General features: G+C 39.0%; 1 protein-coding gene across 2 annotated transcripts in view; it reads right to left on the reverse strand.

Moving 5' to 3' along the window:
• LanA (laminin subunit alpha) overlaps positions 1-27,162 on the reverse strand; it is a gene marked incomplete at its 3' end in the record, with an annotated part of 194,735 nt that overhangs the window by 81,629 nt on the left and 85,944 nt on the right. For both annotated transcript variants that reach the window (XM_070102874.1, XM_070102875.1), the window contains 5 exon segments: positions 1,293-1,445; positions 9,559-9,861; positions 11,900-12,112; positions 17,749-17,889; positions 23,187-23,391. In XM_070102874.1, coding sequence (XP_069958975.1) covers positions 1,293-1,445; positions 9,559-9,861; positions 11,900-12,112; positions 17,749-17,889; positions 23,187-23,391 — 1,015 coding nt within the window.

A 27,162-nucleotide genomic window follows, 5' to 3' on the forward strand; every position in this document is an offset into this window, starting at 1 on the left:
GGGAGTTGACTTGTCAGTGGATGGATTTATGAAGGATGAGGTAAACAATAGAATTGATGAAGAAAAACAGGGTAAGTGGTGCATAGAGGTATCTGTGGAGGCAAAGTATGTTATCCATGCAGACAAAGAAGGGAATGGGCTGTAAATGAAGAATGGGTTGTAATTGCTGCAACGAAGAGGTGGATAGAGACGGTAGAGATGTTGTGTTTAAGGACAATGTGTGGTGCAATATTATGCAGAGAATTTGTAGTGTGGAAATTAGGAGGAGGTGTGAAGTTACTAAAAGTATCAGTCAGAGGGTTGAAGAGGGGCTGTTGAGGTGGTTTGGTAGTTTAGAAAGAATGGAACAAAGTAGAATGACTTGGAGAATGTATAAATCTGTTGGGGAAGGAAAGCGGGGTAGGGGGTTCATCCCCAAAAAAGTTGGAGGGAGGGGGTAAAGGAGGCTTTGTGGGCAAGGGACTTGGACTTCCAGCAAGCATGAGTGAATGTGTTAGATAGGAGTGAATGGAGACGAATGGTTTTTGGGACCTGACGAGCTGTTAGTGTGTGAGCAGGGTAATATTTTGTGAAGGGATTCAGGGAAACCGGTTAGCCGGACTCGAGTCTGGAAATGGGAAGTACAATGCCTGCACTTTAAAGGAGGGGTTTAAAATATTGCCAGTTTGGAGGGACGTCTAAACTGACATATCTGAGCATCTATGCAAAGACAATGATTATGTGAGAGTGATGGTGAAAGAGTTGAATGATGATGAAAGTTTTCTTGTTTCTTTTTGGGTTTCTTTCTTTCTTTTTGGGTCACCCTGTCTCGGTGGGAGATAGCCGACGTGTTGAAAAAATAAATTAAGTTGAAAAATAAAAATAAAAATAAAATACCCAGTCTCCCTCTGTCCCTTCTGCTCTTACACACATAATCACACTCTCATATACACATACTCACAGACTCTGTCTCTAAGTCTAACTTTCTCTCTGTCTCTTTCTCTCAGTATCTCTCTCTCTCTCTCTCTCTTTTGCTTCTCACAGTCTTTTCTCTCTCTCAATATCTCCCCCTACCTCTCTCTCTCTCTCTCTCTCTTTTGCTTCTATCTTAGTTTCTTCTCCTTCTCTTCTCTTCTCTCTCGCATCAGTGTACGTCTTGTTTCCAATATTTTTAATGAGTTTTTCCTAACTTATAAAATGAATACATAAATACATTTAAAACCAACATGAACATTATGTATAATTTTCAACATTAAAATGCTTCCTACACCTTCACAGCACATAAGGTTCTTCATTAAGTAATCAATATTTACCTTTGTAGTTTCAGGAGGAATTGGGTAAAAGGACTCCAAACACTGGCCATTAACACGAGTGCACACTAGTTGTGGACGCACCAGGTCTTGGTGCCAATATTCATAGGGAATGGCCACAATGGAGTCAATACCTATATTTGTGTTGGTCTCACCCTGGAAATTTATCAAATGTTTAAGATTCACATAAGATCACAGTTGGATGATCAAAAGTAATTTCCTTGTTACTTACCAAATATTATCTAACAATATGCAATTGTATGAAACAAAAACCAATTCATCTTCAAGAAGATCCATATAAATTAATAATAAAAATGTTGTCAATTTTACACCAATACTATATACACTGCAGATTTTCACTGCCTATTTGAAGTTATTATCAGTTATTCTATGAGATGAATATAGTCACAAGATCAATTTGTCTTCTTGACTTACTTGTTTTTTAATACAATGGCCACCTCCCACCAAGGTAAAGTGAACTAGAAAAGAGGAAACACCTTCAATCTCATTCATTCAATCACTGTCTTTCCAGAAGAGTGCTGACATCACAGTTCAGATAACCCTCCCTACTGCAACATCCCACACCTTCAGAGTGCAGGAACTGTTTTTCCACCTCTGAGACTTCAGTTAGGCTAGCCAATTTTCCCTTGCTCACACTCCAACAGCATGTCAAGTCATACAACCCACTTGCCTCCACTTAAGAACATAAGAAAGGAGGAACACTGCAGCAGGCCTGTTGGCCTATACTAGGCAGGTCCTTTACAATCCATCCCACTAACAAAAGAATGATCGGTTTTAGTACTGAAAATGGCTTGAAACTGAGCTCAAAGTAGCGGAAACGTTCAATTTTTGCCGCTGTTCAAGAGTAAACAAATGTTACGCGTCTAATATGCATCAGCTGGTGGGTCTAATATACATTCAAAAATGTGGTGATATTATTTATACAATTATTACAATATTGCCTAACAGTAAATCTTCCAATTTTTGGTGTGAATAAAAATTCATTATGTGAATAAAAAATAAAAAAGCTGTTCATTTGTAAAGCCTAAAAACATAACTAATGAACAGAGGAAATGTTAGTTTAGTGCCAAGAATGCCTGCAGTGTTTATTCTGGACCCTACTTTGAAATTGGAATATTTTCAACCTTGTATTAAATTGGCCAAATTACCTATTTACTATCACTTTATTGGGTAGTTGAAACAGTTGACTGGGCAATTTCTTGTGCTCACTTGATAAAACAGAAGTAATACAGCAAAATAGCTAAGAATTTGGTAAACTGGAATAATGTAATTGGCCTAAAATGGGAGTCAAAGACAGAAAAATCACTGATACGTAAACATCACTGATGCATCAAAATTTGCGAGAATGTAATTTCGTCAATTTTTCATCAAATTTTGTACTTTTTGTTTTATTATCTTCAGAAAAAGATTCTCTACCATTTCATAAGAAAAGTGAGTTCCTGATCAAATAGGCTGTGATGCATATGCTGCACTGCATGTAACTAGCACCAACAGCTTGACTGATCAAGCCATCCACTGGGAGGCCTCGTCTGAGACCTAGTACAGGGGCAATGGCCCTCACCTGCCCCAAAACCATCTCTAAGTAAACATTAAGTTTGGCACTCTCCACCAATCTACTGATACAGCTGGTAATGCCATTACTGTCCAACAATGATGGCTCTTATATAGCAACTGAAGTATGCATTAACAAATGGGTTTTTGCCCTTCAAGCTGACCTGCTTGCTATATTCTCTGCACTTGAATATGTCCAAATACAAGAGGGTGTCACTTTACAGCATTTCACTAATATAGTAGTTTTCAACTGTACCCATTCTTCATTTATTCAGACTACCTGCAATAAATATATTCACCACTCACTATATTTTAAGGTAAGTAATGTGTGTACTGTATATGCATTTTTTAGGCCTAGCTCTATTGCTCACTTAATATATGATAGCACAAACATGTTATCAGGTGTTTATATGCATTTAAAAGTGAAACAAAAAGGCTATGTTTCGCTTTACCGCGATTTTCGGATTTTCACTTTACAACAGTAGCCTAGAACCTAACCTACTGTATAAGTGGGGCTCTCCTGTATCTAAAGTTCACACTTTTATTGTAAGTGATTATCATCCATAGGATTAGAATTAAGTATAATGTAAATTTTAGTATTAGTTTGCTCAAAATGCTGTGCATATTAAGTGAATATCTTCTGAGCATAGAACTACAGTGGACCCCCGCATAGCGAACTTAATCCGTGCAAGAGAGCTGGTCGTTATGCGAAATGTTCGCTATGCGAATTAATTTTCCCCATAAGAAATAATGGAAATAAAATTAATCCGTGCAAGACACCCAAAAGTATGAAAAAAAAATTTTTTTACCACAAAAAAATGTTAATTTTAGTACACACAAACTGAAAAAGGCATGCACAATTACATGACACTTACTTTTATTGAAGATCTGGTGATGATTGATGGGATGGGAGGAGGGGAGAGAGAGTGTTAGTGTTTAGAAGGGGAATCCCCTTCCATTAACACTTGAGGAGGCAAGTCCTTTTCCAGGGTTACTTCCCTTCTTCTTTTAATGCCACTAGGACCAGCTTCAGAGTCACTGGACTTCTTTCTGTCCATAGAGCTCTGTACCTCCCGTTCCTTTACGATTTGTCTAAAATGGGCCATAACATTGTCATTGAAATAGTCACCAGCACGCCTTGCAACAGCTGTGTCAGGGTGATTTTCATCCATAAAGGTTTGCAGTTCAACCCACTGTGCACACATTTCCTTAATTTTTGAAGTAGGCACAATGGATTCCACAACTGGCATAGGCTTCTCAGGGTTAGCCCCAAACCCTTCAAAATCTTTCTTAATTTCCATACTAATTCTCACCCTTTTTACCACAGGGTTGGCACTAGAAGCTTTCTTGGGGCCCATGGTCACTTATTTTCAACAAACAGAACCGAAAACACTGTAATAATACGAAATATTCCGAGTGTATGCTTGAATGTTACCGCGGAGGCTAGCTGGTAAACAATGGGACAGGCGGCACATGTGAGGCTGGCTGAGGCCGCACATTGGACGCGTCTCGGACGAAGTTCGCTGAGCGGGTTTTTGTCTACTATGCGGGGCAAAATTTTAGCGATCAAAGCGTTCGCTATGCGGAATGTTCGCTATGCAAGGCGTTCGCTATGCGGGGGTCCACTGTATATCAAATAATTTTTGTCCTAATTGTATCAAACCTGTAACGAAAATGAACTTCTCAATCACTGTAACATCCATGTATGCTTCTTAGACATGAAAATTTTAATTTTTATTTCAATTTTATTTAATTTCATAAATGCTGTTAACCCCATGAGAGATAACTGTGACATGCTCATATCAGAAGCCAGACAAAGGTTGGTAAAATTTTACACACTGGAGTCACACTAGGAGTCTACACCAGCCCAAGACAGACCACCTAACACTGTGTCCTGGCCTAGCCCAAACACATCTCACATGGGTCTTCATATGCATGATAGAAATGATGAACTGGCAAGAGTATATGCCATCAAGAGGGAAGTGATTATAACTTTGAGATGCCCACTAGTAGTCTGATGACAATATGAAAAGAACTTCAACTGAATTTCACTGACTTGAGTCCAAGGGAGACTGATACCAATCAGTATTTCTACCATGATTCTATCATGTAGGAGGAGCCATATGTCTATGGTGTATCCACAAAAACCAGACTTCTGAATGTCACTACTGCCTAACTTTGGCTGGGCTACAGGTGCCTCTGGAAGTTTACACTACTAGCTGATATAGACCTAACTAAATGTAAACTTTGCCAAAGGAACTACTGTCATCCCTACATCATTATGCATTGCAATACAAAAAAATTTTGATACCTATAAATAATTCACTTACAACAAATGTTCAAGAAATGTCAAGATATCTTAACCACAGTGGCAAATTAATGTAACGTTTCATGAATTCATGTCTGCAAAAACAACTCATTACAATAGTTACCAAGACATTACCTGTACATACTGCAGTTCATTAATGCTGTAACTTGCACAGCTATCAAAAATATTCAGGTTTACCTCCTGGACCCATTAAATGCCTCGGTAATCTTTAACTACCACTTACAGAATGGGTATATGCTGCATAATAAAACTATTACACTAAAACTAACCATGAATGTAGTAATAATCTGTAATGTGATGCCAAGCAGTGCATAAAACCTAAGTGGTTTTTCTAAAGAATATTTCATAAAGTTACTTAAATTAAACAAGACAAGCCAAGCTGTGAAGTACACAGTAAATTACAGGTTGCTATCTTTAAAATGTTCTGTCATAATGACTAGTATTAGTGTTTTGAGTTTTGTCTTCATATCTTACACTGGGTTAGTACAAAAAACAATATAATGTATATATTACAGGGATTATACATAAAGTAGTCCCCCTGTATCTGCAGGGGATACTTTCCAAGAGCTACCACGGATAGTAGCGAACCATATATATAAGTTGTTTTTCTCTTTCTGTCTCATAAACACGCTAGATAACAGGGATATCTTGCTACTCCTACTTACACTTTGGTCACACTTCACAGACATGTAAATGCATATATATATACATACATCTAGGTTTTTCTCCTTTTTCTAAATAGCTCTTGTTCTTCTTTATTTTCATTTATTGTCCAAGGGGAAGAGGAAAAGAATCTTTCCTTCGTAAGCCATGCGTGTCGTATAAGGTGACTAAAATACCGGGAGCAATGGGCTAGTAATCCCTTCTCCTGTAAACATTTACTAAAACAGAGAAGAAGAAAAACTTTATAAAACTGGGATGCTTGAATGTGCGTGGATGTAGTGCGGATGACAAGAAAGAGATGATTGCTGATGTTATGAATGAAAAGAAGTTGGATGTCCTGGCCCTAAGTAAAACAAAGCTGAAGGGGGTAGGGGAGTTTCGGTGGGGGGAAATAAATGGGATTAAATCTGGAGTATCTGAGAGAGTTAGAGCAAAGGAAGGGGTAGCAATAATATTGAAGGATCAGATATGGAAGGAGAAAAGAGAATATGAATGTGAAAATTCAAGGATTATGTGGATTAAAGTAAAGGTTGGATGCAAAAAGTAGGTCATAATAAGCATGTATGCACCTGGAAAAGAGAGGAATGTAGAGGAGAGAGAGAGATTTTGGGAGATGTTAAGTGAATGTATAGGAACCTTTGAACCAAGTGAGAGTAATTGTGGTAGGGGACCTGAATGCTAAAGTAGGAGAAACTTTTAGAGAGGGTGTGGTAGGTAAGTTAGGGGTGCCAGGTGTAAATGATAATGGGAGCCCTTTGATTGAACTTTGTATAGAAAGGGGTTTAGTTATAGGTAATACATATTTAAAGAAACAAGAGGATAAACAAGTATACAAGATATGATGTAGGGCAAAATAACAGTAGTTAGTTGGATTATGTATTAGTAGATAAAAGACTGTTGAGTAGATTTCAGGATGTACATGTTTATAGAGGGGCCACAGATATATCAGATCACTTTCTAGTTGTAGCTACACTGAGAGTAAAAGGTAGATGGGATACAAGGAGAATAGAAGCATCAGGGAAGAGAGAGGTGAAGGTTTATAAACTAAAAGAGGAGGCAGTTAGGGAAAGATATAAACAGCTATTGGAGGATAGATGGGCTAATGAGAGCATAGGCAATGGGGTCGAAGAGGTATGGAGTAGGTTTAAAAATGTAGTGTTAGAGTGTTTAGCAGAAGTCTGTGGTTACAGGAAAGTGGGTGCGGGAGGGAAGAGGAGCGATTGGTGGAATGATGATATAAAGAGAGTAGTAAGGGAGAAAAAGTTAGCATATGAGAAATTTTTACAAAGTAGAAGTGATGCAAGGAAGGAAGAGTATATGGAGAAAAAGAGAGAGGTTAAGAGAGTGGTGAAGCAATGTAAAAAGAGAGCAAATGAGAGAGTGGGTGAAATGTTATCAACAAATTTTGTTGAAAATAAGAAAAAGTTTTGGAGTGAGATTAACAAGTTGAGGAAGCCTAGAGAACAAATGGGTTTGTCAGTTAAAAAAAAGGGGGGGAGAGTTATTAAATGGAGAGTTAGAGGTATTGGGAAGATGGAGGGAATATTTTGAGGAATCGTTAAATGCTGATGAAGATAGGGAAGCTGTGATTTCAAGTATAGGGCAAGGAGGAATAACATCGTGTAGGAGTGAGGAAGAGTCAGTTGTGAGTGTGGGGGAAGTTCGTGAGGCAGTAGGTTAAAATGAAAGGGGGTAAGGAAGCTGGGATTGATGGAATAAAGATAAAAATGTTAAAAGCAGGTGGGGATATAGTTTTGGAGTGGTTGGTGCAATTATTTAATAAATGTATGGAAGAGGGTAGGGTACCTAGGGATTGGCAGAGAGCATGCATAGTTCCTTTGTATAGAGGCAAAGGGGACAAAAGAGAGTGCAAAAATTATAGGGGGATAAGTCTGTTGAGTATGCCTGGTAAAGTGTACGGTAGAGTTATTATTGAAAGAATTATGAGTAAGACGGGGAATAGGATAGCAGATGAACAAGGAGGCTTTAGGAAAGGTAGGCGGTGTGTGGACCAGGTGTTTACATTGAAACATATAAGGGAACAGTATTTGGATAAGGCTAAAGAGGTCTTTGTGGCATTTATGGATTTGGAAAAGGCATATGACAGGGTGGATAGGGAGGCAATGTGGCAGATGTTGCAGGTGTATGGTATAGGAGGTAGGTTGCTGAAAGCAGTGAAGAGTTTTTACGAGGATAGTGAGGCTCAAGTTAGAGTATGTAGGAAAGAGGGAGATTATTTCCCAGTAAAAGTAGGCCTTAGACAAGGATATGTGATGTCACCGTGGTTGTTTAATATATTTATAGATGGGGTTGTAAGAGAAGTAAATGCGAGGGTCTTGGCAAGAGGCGTGGAGTTAAAAGATAAAGAATCACACAAAGTGGGAGTTGTCACAGTTGCTCTTTGCTGATGACACTGTGCTCTTGGGAGATTCTGAAGAGAAGTTGCAGAGGTTGGTGGATGAATTTGGTAGGGTATGTAAAAGAAGAAATTAAAAGTGAATACAGGAAAGAGTAAGGTTATGAGGACAACAAAAAGATTAGGTGATGAAAGATTGGATATCAGATTGGAGGGAGAGAGTATGGAGGAGGTGAATGTATTCAGATATTTGGGAGAGGATTTGGGAGTGGACATGTCAGTGGATGGGTCTATGAAAGATGAGGTGAATCATAGAACTGATGAGGGGAAAAGGGTGAGCGGTGCACTTAGGAGTCTGTGGAGACAAAGAACTTTGTCCTTGGAGGCAAAGAGGGGAATGTATGAGAGTATAGTTTTACCAACGCTCTTATATGGGTGTGAAGCATGGATGATGAATGTTGCAGCGAGGAGAAGGCTGGAGGCAGTGGAGATGTCATGTCTGAGGGCAATGTGTGGCGTGAATATAATGCAGAGAATTCGTAGTTTGGAAGTTAGGAGGAGGTGCAGGATTGCCAAAACTGTTGTCCAGAGGGCTGAGGAAGGGTTGTTGAGGTGGTTCGGACATGTAGAGAGAATGGAGCGAAAAAGAATGACTTCAAGAGTGTATTAGTCTGTAGTGGAAGGAAGGCGGGGTAGGGGTCGGCCTAGGAAAACTTGGAGGGAGGGGGTAAAGGAGGTTTAGTGTGTGAAGGGCTTCGACTTCCAGTGGGCATGCGTGAGCGTGTTTGATAGGAATGAATGGAGACAAATGGTTTTTTAATACTTGACGTGCTGTTATAGCGTGAGCAAAGTAACATTTATGAAGGGATTTAGGGAAACCGGCAGGCCGGACTTGAGTCCTGGAGATGGGAAGTACAGTGCCTGCACTCTGAAGGAAGGGTGTTAATGTTGCAGTTTAAAAACTGTAGTGTAAAGCACCCTTCTGGCAAGACAGTGATGGAGTGAATGATGGTGAAAGTTTTTCTTTTTCAGGCCACCCTGCCTTGGTGGGAATCGGCCAGTGTGCTAATAAAAAAAAAAATACATATGATAAAATTTAATTGATAAATTATGCACAATAAGTGAATTATCACTTTTTCACTGATGGGAAGCACTTCACGGCTTCCCTTAGGCTTTGAAGAACTGCCACCATCACAACTTTTGTCCTATGGTGCCATTATTAAACCATTAAATCATAGATAACAAACTGTGGAAACCAAATCCATGCATACAGGGGTTCTACTGTACTTCATTTTTATTGTAACTAAGATAATGTCAGAATCAACAAAATGTTAGATTTTTACACTTACTTTTATATCAAGACTGATGAAATTGCTATCAAAGTAGAAGATACCAACTTTTCCACTGGCATCTGTGACAACTTGACGACAAGTTGTAGAGTACATGCAGTCATACAAGATGGCTCTTCCCTTCTCTCTACCCTTGCGAGTTGAGGTTTCTACAATGACATTAGTAGTTGTGCCGCCAGCCGGAGTATAATAGTTGATGAGCAGTATGTGGCGTCCAGGACGAGCAAGTCGAATGTCATACTGAACATTAGGTTGGTTGTGGTTCAGCCATGCCATTGGCTGCGTGTCAAGCTCTCGCAAAATCTAAAGAAAACAAAAACTATCTGCAGAATATTTATTTGCATATTAAACAATATTTTAAATTATTTACTTGTACATTTTAGCAATATTATTAAAATGTGTTGTGCTGTCTCTAGCTGTGCCTATCAGAAACTAATCATTCATACATATAATGTATCATATTTTTCTATAATTTTTTCTATAATTTTCTATAATGTTAAAAGCAGGTCGGGATATACTTTTGGAGTGGTTGGTATTTTTGTTTAATAATTGTATGGAAGAGGGTAAGGTACCTAGGGATTAGCAGAGAGCATGCATAGTTCCTTTGTATAAAGGCAATGGGGACAAAAGAGTGTAAAAATTATAGGGGAATAAATCTGTTGAGTACTTTAGTTTTTCCTTTTGGGCCACCCTGCCTCGGTGGGATACGGCAGGTGTGTTGAAAGAAAGAAAGAAAGAAGTTTGTTGAGTATACCCGGTAAAGTGTATAGCAGAGTAATTATTGAAAGAATTAAGAGTAAGACAGAGAGCAGGATAGCAGATGAACAAAGAGACTTTGGGAAGGGTAGGGGGTGTGTAGACCAAGTGTTTGCAGTGAAACATAGGTGAACAGCATTTAGATAAGTGTAAAGAGGTTTTTGTTGCATTTACGAATTTGGAAAAGGCATATGATAAGGTAGATTGTGGGCAATGTAGCAAATATGCAGAATAGGAGGTAGGCTACTGAAAGTAGTGAAAAGTTTCTATGAGGGTAATGAAGGCTCAGATTGGAGTTTGTAGGAGAGAGGGAGATTATTTCCCAGTAAAAGTAGGCCTTAGACAGGGTTGTGTGATGTCACCATGACTATTCAGTATATTTATTGATGGAATTGTAAGAGAAGCGAATGCTCGGGTGTTGGCAAGGGTGTGGGGTTAAAAAATAAAGAGTATAATACAAAATGGGAGTTGTCACAGTTGCTCTTTGCTGATGACACTGTGCTTTTGGGAGATTCTGAAGAGAAGTTCCTGAGGTTGGCTAATAAGTTTGGTAGGGTATGTAAAAGAAGGAAATTGAAAGTGAATACAGAAAAGAGTAAGGTGATGAGGATAACAAAAAAATTAGGTAATGGAAGATTGGATATCAGGTTGGAGGTAGAGAGTATGGAGGAGATGAATGTATTCAGATATTTGGGAATGGACATGTCAGCAGATGGGTCTGTGAAAGATGAGGTGAATCATAGAATTGATAAGGGGAAAAAGGTGAGTGGTGCACTTAGGAGTCTGTGGAGACAAAGAACTTTATCCATGAAAGCAAAGAGGGGAATGTATGAGAGTATAGTTATACCAACGCTCTTGCATGGGTGTGAGGCATGGGTGGTGAATGCTTCAACAAGGAGAAGGCTGGAGGCAGTGGAGATGTCATGTCTGAGGGCAATGTGTGGTGTGAATACAATGCAGAGAATCCATAGTTTGAAGATTAGGAGGAGGTGCGGGATTACCAAAACTATTATCCAAAGGGCTGAGGAGGGGTTACTGAGGTGGTTTGGACATGGAGAGAGGATGGAAAAAAAAAATAGAATGACTTCGAGAGTGTATAAATCTGTAGTGGTGGGAAGGTGGGGTAAGGGTCGGCCTATGAAAGGTTGGAGGCAGAGGGTAAAGAAAATTTTGTGTGCAAGGGGCTTGGACATCCAGCAAGCATGCACGAGCATGTTAGATAGGAGCGAATGGGGACAAATGGTTTTTAGGACTTGATGTGCTGTTGGAGTGTGAGCAAGGTAACATTTATGAAGGGATTCAGAGAAACCAGCAGGCCAGATTTGATTCCTGGAGATGAGAAGTACAGTGCCTGAACTCTGAAGGAGTGTGTTACTGTTCCAGTTTTATAACTGTAGTGTAACTGCACCTCTGGTAAGACAGTGGTGAAGTGAATGATAATGAAAGTTTTCCTTTTTCAGGCCACCCTACCTTTGTGGGAAATGGCCAATGTGTTAATAAAAAATAAATAAAAATAATAAGAACACATGCATTGACAATTATTAAAACATGGAACATTGTCCATGTTTTTAAATGAAAAACTCACCTCTTCATCATCAAACAGTTCCACAGCCTGGCGTTCACCATTAAAGCTACGATAACCAGCAGATCCATAAATGTAGCTATAATGAAATATATCCGGATAAGCATAATGTAGACACATTTCATCATCTGTTTGGCCCAGCTTGCAGTGAGTGGTCACATTCCTGCTGAGGATAGTGCCTTCATAAAATGCAAGAGGAAGCAGCACAAAATAGTCCTGAAATGACAAATACATAATGGCTAAATTAAACAATCAGTTGTGTACAAAAAAACAAACAGCTGCTTTACAGAAGGTAGATATAGCATAAAATCCAAAAATACAGTATTTACAAAGGTAATTATTAAAAATTATTTCATTAGTGTCAACAATTCATTTTTTCTATTCTTTCAGTGAGGATGACACTTTATACAGAGTTAACAAAGTTATCAGTATGTACATTATTCATCCACTTATACTCTCTTATTTTTAAATACAACAGCCATCTCTCACCAAGGCAGGGTGATCCAAATAACAAGGAAATGCATTCACCATCATTCAATCAATAGCTGTCTTGTCAGAAGTGCACAGACATCACCATTCCAATGACTCTCTGAACTATAACATTCCCACCCCTTCTTCAGGACTCAAAGTCTGGCTAATCAATGAACCTAAATCTTGTATAATCATATTCAACTGATAATACTGAACCAAAGTAGGTGTAAATCATCTTGTCATGTAAAGGTTTTGAATTCCCTCACATCCTCTATAGTATTAGATTTCAACACTGTCAAAATATCTCTTATCATAACTACAGTATTATAATACAGGCATAAGTCATTAATATGGCAATCACTTTAGAGCGCTGTGCTAATATGCCACTTTTCAATTACAATTATGTTAATTATTTTTGGCATTTATCTTGTTTTTAAGATGATTTTTGGAAATTTTCCAATTTGTTTATTTTTTTTACTTTTGCTTTTTTTTTAGGCCTAGTGATATTGCTCACTTAATAAATGATAGTGTAAACATGATTTTAGGCTTTTATATGCAATAACAAATGAAAAGAAGGCTGTGATTCACTTTAAGGCAGTATATTTGCTTTATGGAAGCAGTTTAGAACCTAACCTGCTGTACTAGTAAGGTATTCCTGTACCCAAATATATGAAGAAAACATGATTAACATAAGATTTTTCATCTTTCTATCCACCTTGGGAATTAACAAAAATATTAATGAAACATTCTGTAGCTCACAATCCCTTCAAGGGGGTGCCTTGAGACCTACAAGGGGGCCTTGATCAAAGGAACTGGAGTTAACCTTCCCTTCCACAAATCAAACCTGACTACTTCCCCATTTCCCAGGTAATTATGGCCCCTGCATATTAAGCACTTCCCTATTAATGTAACAATAATGTAACCCACAATGCTAAAACAAAACTGTCCTAAACAATTCAAGAGTATCCTGCTCAGTAAGGCATAAGTGAAACATATTCTATGTATATTTGTACACACTAGCAGTCACCCTATCTTAGTAAGACATAGCCAGTAAATAAAAATGCACATGTGTTTCATATACACTTCATAAATTGCAAGAATTACATAAGAACTTGCTGTACTTTAAATTTAATGCAGAAAGTTGAATGCAATAGCTGCAGGATTTTTACAAATCCTGCATCTTCTGCATTCAACTGTCAATGGATTAATTTAGCCTTACTGTTCATACATGTTTCCCAGAGCATCTTTTACTGTTCCTTGGATAATTTGTCCCAGTCAGTCCCTCAATCATTGAAGTTAAACTGATTAAACATTATATCATACTGAGTATTAAAGAAGACTCCTACAAGAAATGCAGAAGCAGTAATAAGCATAACTGAGAGTAAAATTAAATTTTGATTTTCAAATTTCCTGGCAAATAGCGAGTGTTCGCAGAGGCAGCCAGCGTCCAAGTTGGGCCTAAGGCAATTTCACATGTTGTCATTACCCACAAGGCAGCTTTTCTCCTCTCCCTTCTTAACTGCTCATCTTCCCTACCCCCACCTGCAATGCAAAGTGTGGAGTATGAAGAACAGTCTGAAAAGAGACTGGCTTCTACTAACACACTGGCTTATCTAGAGCAAATGAGGATATCAAAATTTTCACACAAAACAGTGTGGAGTATGAAGAACAGTCTAAAAGGAGACTGGCTTCTACTGACCCTTCAGCTCAGGGACTGACTTCAAGAGGATATCAACACCTCCACACAAAGATCAACACAGAGAAGTTCAACAGAGTAGAATGTAATGATCAGTCTGCAAGGAGACAAACTTCTACTGGCCCTTTGGCTCAAGGACTGGCTTACAGTGACACCTCAGTGTTAAGAGCAGTGAGGATATTAAAACCTCCACACAAAATCAAGGCCACAAATGCTATTTCCAAAGCAGGAACACAAAGTGAAGACCAATAGAGAATAGGTGTGTGCATAAGTTGGTAGATGTTGTAAGAGAGGCCAGAGACCTTCAACTTGCAACTGTGTTTCAAGACCAACTGACTGCCAAGCCATGGCTTGCCCATGAACTAAACACTAGTCACCTGACTACCAGAGGTGACATTCCCTCAGGCAACAAAAAGTTATTGAGCAGGTAAACTTACTAAGGTGTTTCTCTACCTCACCACTGCTATACTACATACCCAGAGTCTAATAAGTAAGGTGAATTAATATAATTCACTGGTAATAAACATGCACATTATGCAATGTACAATGGTCCCTCGATAATCATAAGGCTCGATAGGCATAATTTTCGAAAATCGTAACGTTATTTTCGCCAAAACATTGGCTCGTGAATTGTCGTTTGACTCGTAAATAGTCATTCGTCTGGGACAGGTACACACAGCCCCGAGCCGCCTCACATTCCATTCCCAGCCACTGTGCCATTGTTTATCAGTGAGTGAGGATGATCCCACGAGTTCATACGATACATTTCATAATATTCCATTCGTTTTAGTGTTTGCAACTGCTAAATAAGTCACCATGGCTCCAAAGAAAGCTTCTAGTGCCAGCCCTTTGGTAAAGAATGTGAGAAGCACATATAATTTAAGAAAAAGTTTGTGGTGGTAGAGTGGAAGCAGTTGTGATAGTGGTTGATGGTGGTAGAGGGTGGTAGTGATAGTGGTAGAAGGTGGTAGTGATGGTGGTAGCAGTTGTAATAGTGGTAGAAGGTGATAGTGATGGTGGTAGCAGTTGTAATAGTGGTAGAAGGTGGTAGTGATGGTGGTAGCAGTTGTAATAGTGGTAGAAGGTGGTAGTGATGGTGGTAGCAGTTGTAATAGTGGTAGAAGGTGGTAGTGATGGTGGTAGAGGGTGTCTTCTTCAGTGATTCATCAATTCTACTAACTCCTCCAATGTTGTTGGAGTTATATAGGGCTAGAGAAAACACCGGAGCCTCAGCTGCTGCTTCACCACCATTATGGATGGCTTACTTTCAGTGGCCCTTATATACCCAACAACAACACAACACCTCTCGTGACATACGTAATGACTTATTTTATTTATTCTAGAGTATATTCCATGTTTCTATGTTTTTAATGTTGTTTATTTTGTCATATTAGTTGAATTTTTTTTTTTTTTTTTTTTCAACAAACCGGCCGTATCCCACCAAGGCAGGGTGGCCCAAAAAGAAAAACGAAAGTTTCTCTTTTTAAATTTAGTAATTTATACGGGAGAAGGGGTTACTAGCCCCTTGCTCCTGGCATTTTAGTTGCCTCTTACAACACGCATGGCTTACGGAGGAAGAATTCTGTTCCACTTCCCCATGGAGAATTAGTTGAATTGTGATAGATAAATAAGCCGTAGAGTTGATATTAGTGTCATATTCTCCAACAATAAACTTGCCATCCCTCCCTCGCACAAACAAGTCTTCAATAAGAATATAAGAAAGGAGGAACACTGCAGTAGGCCTGTTGGACCATACTAGGCAGGTCCTTTACATTCCTTCCCACTAAGAACATAAGAATGGAAGAACACGGCAGGTCTACTAGTCCATACAAGGCAGGTCCTCATCAAAATGAACTCTACCCTAAGTTGAAATTAAGACACATGTGCAACATCTGGGTATCTTTATTGTAGACGTTTCGCCATCCAGTGGCTTTATCAATACAAATTCCAGGACATAGCTTGAAGACAGTAGGACTATATACAGAAGATGAGGTAATCAGTCCCTCATCCTAGGAGTAGGTGCGAAGAGCACCATAGTCGTGGAGATTATGAAGCAGAAACAAGGAGCCTGGCGCTTATATAGTAACGTCAGGTGTAGCAGACGAGGGCATAGTCACTGGTAGGCGGGATTCCCCAGTGGAAGTAGGTCCTTCCCAGGGATCAGAGCCCAGAAACCTCACCTCAAACTGGCCTAGCACCTCTGCAGTGCAGGTATACTACCTGACCGAAAACGCAATACAAATGCCAATAAGAAAGCCATAATGTTAATAAAGAACAGGGCTCTGTGTATTGTCATCCATGCACAAAACCCTGCTAATGATCTATCTCATTCCAATTTAACAATGTACAGCCATATTATGAGTTTCTAGATGATAGTAGACAGTATTTGAATACGAGCCTGTCACATGCCATGGCCTACTTTGGATGTAAGAGTTCTTTTGGGGATTTTTAACAATTGTGAAGGCATTTGGAATGTTCCATTAATGTATTACTTTCAATTTTTATTTTGAACACACTGTCCATATCCAACCCAGGTTGGATGACCCCCTCCCCCCCCCCCCCCCCCCCCCCCCAAAAAAAAAATAGTTCACTATCATTCAATCGCTGTCCTGCCAGAAGAGTGCAGATATTATAACAATTTAATTGACTCTAAACTGCAACATCCCAATACCTCTTCCAGAGTGTTGGCACAGTACTTTTTCCCTCTCCATGACTCAAGGCCAACTAACAGGGTTCCCTGGATCCTTTCATTTATGTTACCTTGTTCACACTACAGCAGTATGTCAAGCCATAAAAACCAAATGTCCCGACTCATTACAATCTAGCACACTCACATAAGACTGCTAGATGCTCTAGCCATAGCCCTCAAAATTTCCCTTTACCCATTCCTTCCTTCTTTAACTCCTCCTATTCTGCTCTATCCTCTAAATGCCCAAACCATTTCTCCTCAGACCTCTGAATTAAATTTTTGAAAACTCTCATCCTTATCTAATTTCTACACTCTGAATTCTCTGCATAATATTCACACCACACATTGTTCTCAAACCTGACACTGCCACTGCCTGCAGCCTTCTCTTCACTGCAACATTTAAAGCATTGGCACTGCTAGACTTGAGTATATTTCCCTCTTTCCCTCAAAAAAAAAAAAAAAAAAAAAAAAAAAAATTGACAGATGTCTCAATGCACCACCCACCCTTTTTCCCTTAGCAATTCTATGATTCATCTCATCTTTCGAAGACCCATCTGCCAATATACACTCCGAAATATTTGAATGCAGTACATTCCCTTTCTCCATACTCCCTCTGTCCACTCTAATATCCCAATTTTCACTACCTATATTCTTTCTCTCTCTTACCTTGTTTTTTTTTATCAAAAAAAATCAAATTGGAATAATGAAAACTATATGTATATTTGGAGAATATGAAAAATTCTATTTTAAATAATTATATAATTAAATAGGTTTAATGATTTCAAAAGTCACTAAAATACAAGACAAATATTAAATTAAAATCATTTAGAAACTATTTTACAGTAGTAGTTGAGCTGTGCATTTTACCCATCTTACACAAAATACTCAGCAAAGTTAAAGTGAAAATTTTGTTCAATTTGTAATATCTAATAAAAAAAAATTCCAATTAAATTTCCTCCAAGGTATTCTGATAAACAAAAAAAAATTATTACATACCACAAAGAGGTTCTGATTATTCTTTATAGCAATGGACCATCGTCCAGGGTTCATAACAAGTGTCTCGGGGAAATCACCAGGCACAGCGTTCACTGTCATCAACTGTGGTCTACTGGTAGGTGCAAAGTGGACGTCAACTTCCTGAAAATACAGGCCATAATCAACGAAGATAATTTTATGTAAATTTTATAAAATGTTTACACAAAAAATTCTATTCCATTATTTCTCTTATACAAATGAGATTTATGTGCCAAGTGTTCATGTAGCATAATAACAAAAATTTCAAGAAAGATTGATGGATAAAATGAAACCTTCGTAAAAAAAAATAGCAACCACTTCTGATAGTTAGAACAGAAAGATTTACAAGGCAAAATAGTGAGTATTATACCCACTGCAAATATCACTGTCACAATACTGAAGATGGAACACTAGGGGCCTAGTTCTGCTCCTGTAGTTACAAACAAGTAATCAGAAATAGGTACAGTGGAACCCCGGCTTTTGTCCAGTCCGGTTATCATACAATTCAGTTTTTGACCACTTTTTCGGCGAAATTTTCCCCATTTTCATACATCTGCTCGAAAATCATCTATACCAGACGCATCTGCCTGCCCGCAGGGCACCGCCACTAATACGTTCGTGACTCAGTCTGCCTTTGTTACTCGTTCAGTGAGCATTACTCCGCATGTTCATCCGAAACATTTCATAATAACCCAGGAAATTGCTTCAGAGGAGGAGGAAGAGAGAGGGAAAAATGTGCTTTCTTCAGCGATTAAGGACATTTGTGCAAAGTGGAGTGAGGTGCAAAGTTTTGTGGAGAAATATCACCTTAACAAAGCTGTTGCAAGCCATGTCAGCAACATGTTCAATGACAATGCCATGTCCCATTTTAGGCAAATCTTAAAGAGACGCAATTAACAGGCCTCTCCGAACAGATTTTTTATGCGACAGGGGTCCAGTGACTCTGAAGCTGGTCCTAGTGCCAGTAAAAGACAAAGGTTATTTCATCAGTGCTTTACATTTATTTCTCATTGTTTTCTGTATGTAAATCTATAGTTATTCTCTATAAAATTTATTTTTTGTTAATATTTTTGGGTTTCTGGAACGGATTAATTGGATTTACATTATTTCTTATGGGAAATATCACTTCAGTTTTCGTACAAATCGGTTTTCAGCCAACCTTCTGGAACAGATTAAAGACGAAAACCGAGGTCCCACTGTACTCAGTTAGCAAAAACTACAAATATATGATCACTGTTGCTAACAAATAGCCACAACTGCTGACATATATCTAACTACAGTACTTCAGCAGATGTCCACTACTTTTGACAACAGCCTACCACTACTCTACCCATAAATCTTCACCCCAATCACACTTACCCATCAATACAAAATTTTGACCCATCATGTTCTGAACAGCTTTTTCTGCCTTTCTCCATCCATATATGTAAGTGCTATATTAACTAATGCTGGAGAGTCCCATATGAAAAGGTTCTTATCAATAAAATATTGAGAAACTTATATGTAACAATGACCAACTTTTATGTAGAATTTAGATACATGGACAAGTAAGTGCACATAAACCAATACTATGGTATTTGTACCTAAAAAAAACATCCAAGAACAAGCCAAAATATGGCTCCCAGAACTATTAAATTAGAGTTATGAAGAAAGGCTCCAAACATTTTAATAAAAGAAAAAAGAACTGAGGCTTTCATTTTTATCTCACGAACAGTACACCTGGCCTTCTCTCTGATGTTCCACATTTGCTGCACTGTTTCTTCAGTTTCTTAACTGACACCAACTTGCTTAATCAAAATCACCATGCCCTTAACCAATTTTTTTTCTAACACACCCGCTTTCTCTCACCAAGACAGGGTGACCCAAAAACGAAACACTTTCACCATCATTCACAACATCAGTCTTGCCAGAGGTGTGCAGATACAACAGCTCAGATGTCCCTCCAGCAAATATCTCTAATGCCTCCTTTGGAGTGCAGATACTGTACTTTCCACCTCCAGGACTCAAGTCTGGCACAACCAATGTACTTCCCTCAAAACATCTTCCCTCCCACCATCTCTTGCCTCTGCTGTATGACCCTAAATGACATATACAGTTCAGCACTTTTCATACATATAATAAAATTAATCATAAATAATAAAGTATCATAATATCAAACAATGTCTGTTACTTTTTAAGAAAAGTCTGTGGCAAGTGCACACTATATAGTCTGTGGCAAGTGTATACTATATAGTCTGTGGCAAGTGTACACTATATAGTCTGTGGCAAGTGCATACTATATAGTCTGTGGCAAGTGCACACTATATAGTCTGTGGCAAGTGTACACTATATAGTCTGTGGCAGGTGTACACTATATAGTCTGTGGCAAGTGTACACTATATAGTCTGTGGCAAGTGTACACTATATAGTCTGTGGCAAGTGCACACTATAGTCTGTGGCAAGTGCACACTATATAGTCTGTGGTAAGTGCACACTATAGTCTGTGGCAAGTGCACACTATATAGTCTGTGGCAAGTGCACACTATAGTCTGTGGCAAGTGCACACTATATAGTTTGTGGTAAGTGCACACTATATAGTCTGTGGCAAGTGCACACTATATAGTCTGTGGCAAGTGTACACTATATAGTCTGTGGCAAGTGCACACTATATAGTCTGTGGCAAGTGTACACTATATAGTCTGTGGCAAGTGCACACTATATAGTCTGTGGAAAGTGCACACTATATAGTCTGTGGCAAGTGTACACTATATAGTCTGTAGCAAGTGCACACTATACAGTCTGTGGCAAGTGTACACTATATAGTCTGTGGCAAGTGCATACTATATAGTCTGTGGCAAGTGCACACTATATAGTCTGTGACAAGTGCACACTATATAGTCTGTGGCAAGTGCACACTATATAGTCTGTGGCAAGTGTACACTATATAGTCTGTGGCAAGTGCACACTATATAGTCTGTGGCAAGTGTATAAATTTAGGACTTTGCTAAAAGATTATCTTATCTCTCAGTATTAATCAATTCAACCAAAACAAATACATGTACTAATTAGTTATATTATGTGACCTCTAGATTTCTAAACTGCCAGTCCATGAAATATTACTTTCTGAACCATTATCTGTAATATTGTTTTTATCATGTGCAACTTCAGGATTATTATTCTTAAAAACCTCCATGTTGAAGATTGAGACACTTATACAGCATATGGGAATCTTTATTCAGGAAACGTTTCGCCACACAGTGGCTTCATCAGTCCAATACAAAGAGGAAGGCGTAAGGAGAGGAGGAGTATGAGGTAATCAGTCCCTCAGCCTGGAGTCGATGTGTTCAGTCCATCAATCTTGTAGAATGTACAGCATAGGGCCGTAGACGTGGCTTATATACTGTAGTGAGGTGAGATGAAGCAGGCGGAGGCGGGGTCATAGTGGTACCATCCACTAGTCGAAGTAGGTCTTCGTCCAAAGGTTGAACAAGTGTTGAAGAATTCTTTGTAACAAGATCCCATGATGCTGCAGTGTCTGTCAGACACTGCAGCATCATGGGATCTTGTTACAAAGAATTCTTCAACACTTGTTCAACCTTTGGACGAAGACCTACTTCGACTAGTGGATGGTACCACTATGACCCTGCCTCCGCCTGCTTCATCTCACCTCACTACAGTATATAAGCCACGTCTACGGCCCTATGCTGTACATTCTACAAGATTGATGGACTGAACACATCGACTCCAGGCTGAGGGACTGATTACCTCATACTCCTCCTCTCCTTACGCCTTCCTCTTTGTATTGGACTGATGAAGCCACTGTGTGGTGAAACGTTTCCTGAATAAAGATTCCCATATGCTGCATAAGTGTCTCAATCTTCAACTTGTCGGTTTTTCAAACCATTCATCACAACTGTCAGACACTGCAGCATCATGGGATCTTGTTACAAAGAATTCTTCAACACTTGTTCAACCTTTGGACGAAGACCTACTTCGACTAGTGGATGGTACCACTATGACCCCGCCTCCGCCTGCTTCATCTCACCTCACTACAGTATATAAGCCATGTCTACGGCCCTATACTGTACATTCTACAAGATTGATGGACTGAACACATCGACTCCAGGCTGAGGGACTGATTACCTCATACTCCTCCTCTCCTTACGCCTTCCTCTTTGTATTGGACTGATGAAGCCACTGTGTGGTGAAACGTTTCCTGAATAAAGATTCCCATATGCTGCATAAGTGTCTCAATCTTCAACTTGTCGGTTTTTCAAACCATTCATCACAACTGTCAGACACTGCAGCATCATGGGATCTTGTTACAAAGAATTCTTCAACACTTGTTCAACCTTTGGACGAAGACCTACTTCGACTAGTGGATGGTACCACTATGACCCCGCCTCCGCCTGCTTCATCTCACCTCACTACAGTATATAAGCCATGTCTACGGCCCTATGCTGTACATTCTACAAGATTGATGGACTGAACACATCGACTCCAGGCTGAGGGACTGATTACCTCATACTCCTCCTCTCCTTACGCCTTCCTCTTTGTATTGGACTGATGAAGCCACTGTGTGGTGAAACGTTTCCTGAATAAAGATTCCCATATGCTGCATAAGTGTCTCAATCTTCAACTTGTCGGTTTTTCAAACCATTCATCACAACTGTCAGACACTGCAGCATCATGGGATCTTGTTACAAAGAATTCTTCAACACTTGTTCAACCTTTGGACGAAGACCTACTTCGACTAGTGGATGGTACCACTATGACCCCGCCTCCGCCTGCTTCATCTCACCTCACTACAGTATATAAGCCACGTCTACGGCCCTATGCTGTACATTCTACAAGATTGATGGACTGAACACATCGACTCCAGGCTGAGGGACTGATTACCTCATACTCCTCCTCTCCTTACGCCTTCCTCTTTGTATTGGACTGATGAAGCCACTGTGTGGCGAAACGTTTCCTGAATAAAGATTCCCATATGCTGCATAAGTGTCTCAATCTTCAACTTGTCGGTTTTTCAAACCATTCATCACAACCTCCATGTTGACTACTTTGAATTAGTATTAAGGTTAAATAAAAATTGTAACACAGTTAACCACGACTATCTTGTCTAGTTTTATGTAGTTACTATGTACTATTATCTGTCTAGTTTTAAGTAGTTTCTATGTACTAGGATTAGTCTGCCTGAAATGCCACGACACGATAGTGGCTGTCTTTGTGCGTAGCAAACTAAAATTGTAATTACACATTGTAACCTTTACAAAGAAATAAACCTTTACTTTACTTGACAAGAGTACACTATATAGTCTGTGTCAAGTGTGCGATATGTAGTCTGTGGCAAGTGTACACTATATAGTTTGTGGCAAGTGTACACTATATAGTCTGTGGCAAGTGTACACTATATAGTCTGTGGCAAGTATACAATATACCTGTTCTGTATCACTTGGGTTGTCTGGTGTAAATTTGATGTTGCCAACAATTGTCTTGGAACTTGGATTGTGGTAAAAGAGCACCATGCGATATAATGATGGTTTTTCAATATATATTTCCTGAATGATTTCCTTCTGGATTTCAGAAAACACAGCATAGCCTCGCCAGGAGTAATTTGGAAATACCTCTTCATCATAGGCAAACCTGAAAATGAATGAATGAAATATGTATTGATATCTAGCATTACATTTAAGACTGATTACCCCAGTGGAAATAAGCATTACATTTAAGACTGGTTACCCTAATGAAAATAAGCATTACATTTAAAACTGGTTACCCTAATGGAAATAAGTCATTTTGTCTGACTTGTTTGGGTTACCCTAGGTAATTTATTCATGTTGCTAAGCAAAATAACCACAGTGAAAATATAGTGAAATTCCAAGCACTTTTGTGATTTGTCACATTATCAAGGAATAGTGAGAAAGCATCAATGGCCCGGATTTTACATTTTTTTCACTGTGGTTATTTTAGCATATTGTGATATTACCTGTTTAATGCATCATGTTACTTTGTATAATTATACTTATGCATACCTATACCTAAATAAGCTTACTTACCCCATTTGCATTGTATTATATTTTATGTAGTAGTAAACACTGAGTCACTGAGCTCAGTGAGTGGTGGAGGATCAATCCTCCATCCACTAAGTGCATCCTAGTTTGTGTACAATCAGGCTGCTGGTGATCACTATCTATATCTTTGGCACTGCAGCTTTTATTTCAATTTTTTTTTTTTTTTCAACAAGTCGGCCGTCTCCCACCGAGGCAGGGTGACCCAAAAAAAAGAAAGAAAATCCCCAAAAAGAAAATACTTTCATCATCATTCAACACTTTCACCACACTCGCACATTATCACTGTTTTTGCAGAGGTGCTCAGAATACAACAGTTTAGAAGCATACACATATAAAGATACACAACATATCCCTCCAAACTGCCAATATCCCAAACCCCTCCTTTAAAGTGCAGGCATTGTACTTCCCATTTCCAGGACTCAAGTCCGACTATATGAAAATAACCGGTTTCCCTGAATCCCTTCACTAAACATTACCCTGCTCACGCTCCAACAGATCGTCAGGTCTCAAGTACCATTCGTCTCCATTCACTCCTATCTAACACGCTCACGCACGCTTGCTGGAAGTCCAAGCCCCTTGCCCACAAAACCTCCTTTACCCCCTCTCTCCAACTCTTTCGAGGACGACCCCTACCCCGCCTTCCTTCCCCTATAGATTTATATGCTTTCCATGTCATTCTACTTTGATCCATTCTCTCTAAATGACCAAACCACCTCAACAACCCCTCTTCTGCCCTCTGACTAATACTTTTATTTCAATATGAAGTTTAAAAAATTATTTAATAATGAATATGTTCCATAAAAAAACATTTTTGCCTATTAAAAATTTGAATACGCTCTCACATGCTAGTGACAACACAGTCATTTATTTTCATAGAAAGAAGTGAGGTTCAAACCCATGGCAAGCCAATCCTAAAGGTAGCACGCCAGCACAAGTCACAGTTGCTAATAATTTGAGCATTGACTACAAGGTAATGTATGGTAAGAACCACAGAGCCAAGAGAGGCACCTTATGTTTAACCCTTTCAGGGTTTCGGACGTACTAGTATGGCTTACGCACCAGGGTTTCTGACGAACTAGTACCCCTAAATTCTAGCGCCCTCAAATCTAGTGAGAGAAAGCTGGTAGGCCTACATATGAAAGAATGGGTCTATGTGGTCAGTGTGCGCAGTATAAAAAAAATCCTGCAGCACACAGTGCGTAATGAGAAAAAAAAAACTTTGCCCGTGTTTTTGGATTAAAATAGTGACTTTGCATTGTATTTTCGTATGGTATTTATTGTTGTATTCTAGCTTTCCTGGTCTCATTTTATAGAATGGAAGACATATTACAGAAATTGAGATGATTTTGACTGGTTTTACAATGAAAAGTATCTTGAAATTGAGCTCAAAGTAGCAGAAATGTTCGATTTTTACCAAAGTTCACAAGTAAACAAATCATGCTAAGCGTCCAATACACATCAACTGGTGAGTCTAATATTCTTTCACAATATTTTAATATTCTTTCACAAGTGTGAGAGTGCTTGTGGTTGGGGATTTCAATGCTAAAGTGGGTAAAAATGTTGTGGAGGGAGTAGTAGGTAAATTTGGGGCGCCAGGGGTAAATGTAAATGGGGAGCCTTTAATTGAGCTATGTGTAGAAAGAGATTTGGTAATACGTAATACATATTTTATGAAAAAGAGGATAAATAAATATACAAGGTATGATGTAGCACATGTATTGGTGGATAAAAGGATGATGGGTAGGCTCCAGGATGTACATGTTTATAGAGGGGCAACTGATATATCGGATCATTATTTAGTTGTAGCTACAGTTAGAGTAAGAGGTAGATGGGACAAGAGGAAGGTGGCAACACCAAGTAGGAGGGAAGTGAAAGTGTATAAACTAAGGGAGGAGGAAGTTCGAGTGAGATATAAGCGACTATTGGCAGAAAGGTGGGCTAGTGCAAAGATGAGTAGTGGGGGGGGGGGGGGGTTGAAGAGGGTTGGATGAGTTTTAAAAATGCAGTATTAGAATGTGGCGCAAAGCTTGTGGTTATAGGAGGGTGGGGGCAGGAGGAAAGAGGAGTGATTGGAGGAATGATGAGGTAAAGGGTATGATAAAAGAGAAAAAGTTAGCTTATGAGAGGTTTTTACAAAGTGTTATAAGAAGAGCAGAGTATATGGAGAGTAAAAGAAAGGTGAAGAGAGTGGTGAGAGAGTACAAAAGGAGAGCAGATGATAGAATGGGAGAGGCACTGTCAAGAAATTTTAATGAAAATAAGAAAAAATTTTGGAGTGAGTTAAACAAGTTAAGAAAGCCTAGGGAATGTATGGATTTGTCAGTTAAAAACAGAGTAGGGGAGTTAGTAGATGGGGAGAGGGAGGTATTAGGTAGATGGCGAGAATATTTTGAGGAACTTTTAAACGTTGAGGAAAAAAGGGAGGCGGTAATTTCATGCACTGGCCAGGGAGGTATACCATCTTTTAGGAGTGAAGAAGAGCAGAATGTAAGTGTGGGGGAGGTACGTGAGGCATTACGTAGAATGAAAGGGGGTAAAGCAGCTGGAACTGATGGGATCATGACAGAAATGTTAAAAGCAGGGGGGGATATAGTGTTGAAGTGGTTGGTACTTTTGTTTAATAAATGTATGAAAGACGGGAAGGTACCTAGGGATTGGCAGAGAACATGTATAGCCCCTTTATATAAAGGGAAGGGGGACAAAAGAGATTATAAAAATTATAGAGGAATAAGTTTACTGAGTATACCAGGAAAAGTGTACAGTAGGGTCATAACTGAAAGAATTAGAGGTAAGACAGAATGTAGGATTGCGGATGAGCAAGGAGGTTTCAGAATGGGTAGGGGATGTGTAGATCAAGTGTTTACATTGAAGCATATATGTGAACAGTATTTAGATAAAGGTAGGGAAGTTTTTATTGCATTTATGGATTTAGAAAAGGCATATGATAGAGTGGATAGGGGAGCAATGTGGCAGGTGTTGCAAGTATATGAAATAGGTGGTAAGTTACTAAATCTTGTAAAGAGTTTTTATGAGGATAATGAGGCTCAGGTTAGGATGTGAAGAAGAGAGGGAGACTACTTCCCGGTAAAAGTAGGTCTTAGATAGGGATGTGTAATGTCACCATGGTTGTTTAATATATTTATAGATGGGGTTGTAAAAGAAGTAAATGCTAGGGTGTTCGGGAGAGGGGTGGGATTAAATTATGGGATATCAAATACAAAATGGGAATTGACACAGTTATTTTTGCTGCTGATACTGTGCTTATGGGAGATTCTAAAGAAAAATTGCAAAGGTTAGTGAATGAGTTTGGGAGTGTGTGTAAAGGTAGAAAGTTGAAAGTGAA

The sequence above is a fragment of the Cherax quadricarinatus genome, chromosome 83 (assembly GCF_038502225.1).
Source record: "Cherax quadricarinatus isolate ZL_2023a chromosome 83, ASM3850222v1, whole genome shotgun sequence".
NCBI classification, from domain to species: domain Eukaryota; kingdom Metazoa; phylum Arthropoda; class Malacostraca; order Decapoda; family Parastacidae; genus Cherax; species Cherax quadricarinatus.